Below are 6907 nucleotides of genomic sequence, written 5' to 3'. Positions count from 1 at the left end.
GCCCAGCCTCCCGGATAATCTGTTCTGCATATAGGTTGAAAAGGTATGGAGATAGGATGCATCCCTGGCGTACGCCCTTCCCAACTTTGAACCATGCAGAGATCCATAGTGAAAGAAAAAATTGAAGATGTCATCCAAAACTACTAATGACAAAATCCAGGTGCTGTTCTAGCCATTTTGGGATGATCTTCAGCAATATTTTGCTTGCTGTTAATGATATTGTTCCTTAGATTTCACCTTCTATTGGATCAACTTTCTTGAGAACAGAAACAAATGCAGATCTTTTCTGGTCAGTTGCCAGGTCACTACCTTTCACATTTCCTGGCACAGTCTCGTGATCATGTCCACAGTTGCATCTGTTAGTTGAGACATAGTATCCCTTAGTTCTTGGGCTCTTACTTTTTTTTGCCAATGCCTTCAATGCAGCTTGGACTTCTTCCCTTATCACCATTGGCTCTTTATCATATGCTATTTCCTGGAATTTTTCAGTGTTGACCAGATATGTGTATGTTGTTGTTGTTGTTGTTAGATACCAGTCAATTACAACTAATAGCAACCCCATCTGAACCCATCCTTATCATCTCTGACATAATTGAGCCCATTATTGCCGTCACCATTGTGTCAATCCATTTTGTTGAGGATCTTCCTCTCTTTTGCTGACCCTCCACCTTTTCAAGTATAATGTCCCTTCCCAGTCCAGACCATGGCTCACACTCTGGTCATCATGAGTCTTAATTAACTTACCAAACCCCATGAGAATAAAGGAGCCAATAAGCATAATGATGGTCTGGAGGGTGTCTGTGTAAATCACCGAGGCCAAGCCACCTGTTGAGAAAGAAAAAGAGCCAGGGTATGTATCTGGGTGCACTGGTCTACCTGTCTTCACCTCTGGAATGTCCTCTAACCAAACCCTGGAGATAACCCAGCAGAAAATACGCCAAAAGTTCCTGACTAGGTCACAAACTTGTTTCAGCATTCTTATTAATATTTGTGTCTCGTTGATTCTCCTGTCTTGCCCTCTCTTAAAGTGGTATGATTATATTTTCATCTTTTAGTCAAGTGTTTGGATAATTAAAGGGGGAAAAGCAGCATCTAACATCATAAAAGTTTACTCTAGTGTACTCAATTGATGACAATGTGTCAGAATTAAGAAAAAAACTAGCAAAACAATTTTTGGTTCAATGACAGAACATATTGTTCCTTGTTCTTTTTATATTTTCTTGTTGTTTAGGTGAAAGTTTGCAGAGTTAATTGTTGTAATTTATGCCATAGAATCAGAGCCAACTCCTAGCTAACCTGCTAGCAGGTTTTCTTTCAGAGGCAATTAAATGCACAGGAGGAAACTGTCCATCCTTCTCCCACAGAGCAGCTAGTGGCTTCGAACCATGTCCCTTTGGGATTGCAGCACAGTTTCTTACCACTAGACCCTTAGGGCTCTCTAGTTAGATTAGAATCCCATTTAGCAATTGTTTCCCACATTATTTTTATTTTATATTCATTTTCATAGAAAATTTGTATACATTGTGCATAATTTATATACATTGTGTTTCAACAACTCCATACACTTTGTGTTTTATATAATCATTGGTTTTCATACAATCACTCACATACTTTGTGTTTCAGCTACATTGTGTTTTCTACAATCATTCAAATACATTATGTTTTATGGAGTTAATTATTACTGATCTATGCCTTTTAAAACCCCCATCTCACCAAATCCTCATTATACTTTGTCTGTTCCTTCAACCCCCATCCATGCACTAATCTCTCCTGCCCCAGTAATTTTCCCAATTTCCCCTTCTCTCCTTCCTTTTACTTTTCAACATATATCCTGTTCCTTTTTTGATAATTGCAATAGCCATATTGTCCTTTCATAAAAAAAGCATTCCATGCAAAACAACTATGAGACATCATCTCACCCCAATAACAATGGCAAAATTCAACAGAGCAGCAAACAACAAATACTGGTGAGGTTGTGGAGAAACTGAAACCCTTATTCACTGTTGGTGGGAGTGTAAAATGGTGCAACTACTATGGAAGGCAGTATGGCACTTTCTCAAAAAATTGGAAATAGAAATACCATTTGACCCAGCAATTCCACTACTGGAAATATCCCTAAAAACAAAACAAAACAGAACTGCCACCAAGCAGATAAATGCACACTCATGCTTATTGCTGCATTGTTCACAATAGCAAAGAGATGCAAACAACCCAAATGCCCATCAACAAATGAATGGATAGAGAAGCTGTGATATATTCACACAATGGAATACTATGCAGCATTGAAAAAACAAGGAACTCATAAAATATTATACAAATGGGTGACCCTGAAGGACAATATGCTGAGTAAACTGTTTCTATCACAAAATGACAAATACAGCATAATGCTACTGTTATAAAACAGGACTGACATCGGGGTTAGGAGGAAATGAAGAAAAAAGGGGATAAATAATGTGCACTACACTGAAACAGATAAGGGAAAAAACTGCTTAAAAGAATATATAATTAGGTATTATTTGCATGACAACAGTACAGAATAAGAGCTTCATAGTAAAGTGGACTGGGATGTGGGTGGAGAATTGTACAACAATAAAAGAATTTTTTTTCAAACAGAAAAGTGAATGGGGGGCGGGCAGAGAGGAAAATGTACAACAATGAATGAATGGAAATCCAAGTTCTCAATAAACTTTCATTAAAATCTCAATTAAAGAAATATTCTGTGACATTGATTACAACATTCTCCATGTGTCATCATTTTCATTCTTTCCATTCTGTTGTGCTTATATTGGTCTAGTTTCTTGCCCCCTCTTTGTCCTCTTATCTTTGCTTTTCTTTTTTATTTCTTTTTTTTTATATGTGTGTACCATCAGATCAGATCAGACTGTTATAGGAGAAGATTGTCTGTCCCTCCTTCTCCAGTAGAGCATCTGGTGGATTTGAATCGCTCACCTCTGGGATTGCAATGCAGTTTCTTGCCACTAGTCCACCAGAGCTCGCCTCATCTTTGCTTTTCTTGACAATTTGGTCTTATATACTTGATTGTTTAAGGGAGCATATTAATTATGGATGTTATAAGACAACCTATTATGTGACTTTCAGAAATAAATCCGTTTCAAATACAAAAAATATCTTAAATCCATCATCTTGAAGGTTTCTCTAGTCTATATCCAGTAAGTCTGGACCTTTTCAGAATTTTCATTTTGTTTTACTTTTTTTTCCATTCTGAGACCTCCTATTTTATCCCTGGTGAGTTGGTGGTGGTAACTGTGAATCATTTATTTCTCTGGTTTTCTATTAGTCTTAAGAATTGATATTTTTTTAAAAAATTATTTCAATTGCAGTGGAAGATGGCAGCAGTGGAGAGCATAGTGTGAAGAGCCAGAGAGTACTTCATGCTGCATAGAGACCGACCATCACAGCATGACATGAACAGTAGGAATTTTAATCAGAACTTTTGTTAACACATTATTTTAGAAGCTATAAAAACTTAACACCCTGCCACACTGCGGTCCCATTGTGGACCCGGCAAAAGTTGGAACCCGCTAGCTGAGCTGCTTTGGGACTCACCTGAAAGGAAAAGGGTTAGTGGGGAAATTGCCTGAATTCTCTTAAGCCCCACTAAAACCTGGTTGGTCTGTTGCATGAAGTGGAAAACAGAAATTGAATCATAACTTTTGTTGAAACTTTTAGTATTGGAACTGTAAGAACACAGCTGCAGCTGCACAGACTAGGCAAAACCTGGAAGCCACTAGATGAGCTTATATGGGACACATTTGAAAGGGAAAGCTTAGTGGGGAAATTGGCTTAATTCTCTTAAGCCCCACTAAGACCCAGTGGGTCTGTTATGTGATGTGGACAGTAGGAATTTGAATCAGAACTTTTGTTGGATTAAACTCGGAATGAGTACATAGCCTCAGTTGCATTCTGGGCCACATTTTGATCAGCAAAAGCCAGAAACTGCTAGCTGAGCTTCTGAGGGACCCATCTGAAAGGGGTACCTTGGTGGTGAAATTAGCTAAATTCTCTAAAGCACTGTGACGTGGACAGTAGGAATTTGAATAAGAACTTTTGTTGGATTAGACTCAGAACGATATGAACACACAGCCTGGATTGCACTCCGGTCCACATTTCAGTGCACACTCTGGATCAGCAAAAGCTGACCCATTTGAAAGGGGAAAGCTTAGTGGAGAAATTGGCTGAATTCTCTTAAGCCCTACTAAAACCCAATGGGTCTGTTGTGTAACATGGACAATAGGAATTATAATAAGAAGTTTTATCGATACAAATAGTTTTAGGAACCACAGGACCTTAAACCCATACTGCTTTACAGAAAAGTGACTGAGTCTTCACTGGTCCTGCTAGACCCAAGACCTTGCCTGGGCGAGGGCACTGGGTAGTGCAGCTGGGTAGGGGCCACTGAGTGAGAACTGCTGAGTGGGAGACAGACAGCTGGAATTTGATCAGGGACCTCAGTTGTGAGCACACCTGGGCAGCTAAGGTCTGAGTGAGGTCCCTCAAGTGGTTGACCCATCCTGGTGATTATTTCACCCTCCTGCCTGCCCCATCCCATTTGGCTCCACACCTGTGCTTACACGACCAGTCAATCAACCTGCCTTTAATCCAGAGCACCTGGATCTGACTTAGCTACAAAAGGCTGCTCTCACAGGCTCTGAACTGACCTTTTACTTGAGTTAGAAATTCAGAGAAATTGTCTTCAGATCAAGAATATATCAATGTCTTGAAGAAAACAAGCTACCCTACACCCTACACAAATGCAAAACAAAATGTTACCACCAAAGGGTGACACAGTAGCAATGGATATCCTAAAGCCAGAAAGTCTGATGGAACTTTCTGACACAGAATTTAAAAGAATAATGATTGAATATGTTCAATGGATAAAAAACAAACTCGAAGAACTACAGGAAACTACAAGCAAAAACCAGGAGGAGCTAAAAAAACCAATCCAGAACAATGCAGATAAAACAAACGAGGCACTAGAGGCACTGGAAAACAAGAAGCCACAATCCAAAATACGAGGTCCAATGTTCCAGATGCTGTCAACATGATGGAGGGACACATAAATAGAATTGAAGAGATAGAACAGAGAACCAGTGAAATAGAAGATAGAATTGTCACTACTGATCTGCTAGAGCAAAAAGCAAAATCAAAAAGAAAGGAAAAAGAAGAAAATCTAAGAATAACGTGGGACACCATCAAGAGAAACAATATGCACATCATTGGAATCCCAAAACAGGCAGAAACAAGTAAAGACACTGAAAAAGTTGTGCAAGAATTACTAGAGGAAAACTTCCCAGGCATAATGAAGAATGAGAGAATATATATTCAAGAAGCTGAGCAAACACCATATAGAATAGACCTCAAAAGAAAAACACCAAGGCATATCATAGTTAAGTTTGCCAGAACCAAAGATAAGGAGAGAATCCTGAAAGCAGCAAGAGAGAAACAAAGAGTAACCTACAAAGGAGAACAGATAATATTGAGTGCCAATTTCTCAGCAGAAACCAGGCGTGCAAGAAGAGAGTGGAAAGACATATATCAAACACTTAAAGAACACAACTGTCAACCAAGAATACTGTACCCAGCAAAATTATCCATCAAATATGAAGGGGAGATCAAGATATTCCCAGAAAAACAGAACCTAAGAGAGTTTGTAAAAACAAGACCAGCATTGCAGGAAACAGAGAGATCTCCTTCTTGCAGAGTTATCACAGACAGCAGCATGGACCAAAGTAACTAGCATAGCAACAACACCAAAAAGCATTCAACAAAATGAAAGCAATAAAACCCTGCCTTTCAATAATCACACTGAATGTGAATGGTTTGAATGCACCAATGACGAGAAGAAGAGTAGCAGATTGGATAAAAAGCCAAAATCCATCAATATGCTGTCTACAAGAGACACACCTAAAAAGTGAAGATAAAGAAAGACTAAAAATAAAAGGATGGGAAAAAATATACCAAGCAAATGGCAACCAGAAAAAAGCAGGAGTAGCAATATTAATCTCCGATAAAATAAATTTCAAAGCAAAAATCATCACAAAGGATGAGGAAGGTCACTACATAATGATTAAAGAGTCAATAGGACAAGAGGACATAACAATAATAAATATCTATGCACCAAATGAAAGACCTGCAAAATATATTAAACAAACATTAACAAAACTGAAAAAGGAAATAGACAACACTACGATAGTAGATGGAGACTTCAATACTCCTCTCTCAAGGATAGATAGAACTACCAGGAAAAAACTCAACAAAAATTCTCAAGAATTAAACTACACAATAAACCAACTTGACCTCATAGATATTTATAGGCTAATGCACCCCCAAAATATACAGTATACCGTCTTCTCCAATGTGCATGGAACATTCTCTAGAATAGATCACATTGTAGGTCACAAGGCAAGCATCAATAAATTCAGAAACATAGAAATAATTCAAAGCATTTTCTCAGACCACAATGCTACAAAATTAGAAAGAGGATAAAGGAGGCTGAACAACACCTTGCTTGAACATGACTGAGTACTACAAGAAATAAAAAAAATGGCATAAAAAAGTTTCTTGAAACAAATGACAATGAAAACACCACTTAGAAAACCTCTGGGGAAATAGTTACAGCAGTAATCAGAGGTCAATTTATAGCAATGAGCGAACACATCAAAAGGAAAGAAAAAGAGACCATTGACTCTCTAAACCAACATCTCCAGCAAATTGATAGTCTAAAAGTATTATATTTTAGGGCATTATTTTTATCGTAGGAGTATGCAATGAGGGTTGTAGAGTGGATTATATTTGGGGCTAGGGGGTGGGGTTTGGGGAGGTGCGGGGGGAGGGATTGTGTACCAATGAGGGAGTTTTTCTTTTGCTTTTCAAGGAGAGGAGCAAA

At 38.4% G+C, this 6907-nt stretch overlaps 1 protein-coding gene across 1 annotated transcript in view; it reads right to left on the bottom strand.

Moving 5' to 3' along the window:
- The window catches only part of LOC102865441 (low affinity sodium-glucose cotransporter-like), a 95914-nt gene that overhangs the window by 52566 nt on the left and 36441 nt on the right, over positions 1-6907 (bottom strand). Inside the window, exon 7 of the mRNA XM_006894820.1 lies at positions 745-825. Coding sequence (XP_006894882.1) covers positions 745-825 — 81 coding nt within the window. The remainder of the gene's footprint in view (positions 1-744; positions 826-6907) is intronic.

Source organism: Elephantulus edwardii, unplaced genomic scaffold, assembly GCF_000299155.1.
Source record: "Elephantulus edwardii isolate Elephantulus edwardi_28Jun2011 unplaced genomic scaffold, EleEdw1.0 scaffold00151, whole genome shotgun sequence".
Classification (NCBI taxonomy): Eukaryota; Metazoa; Chordata; class Mammalia; order Macroscelidea; family Macroscelididae; genus Elephantulus; species Elephantulus edwardii.
Note: the sequence above shows the minus strand (reverse complement) of the source record. Positions and strands in the feature narration are given on the sequence as shown.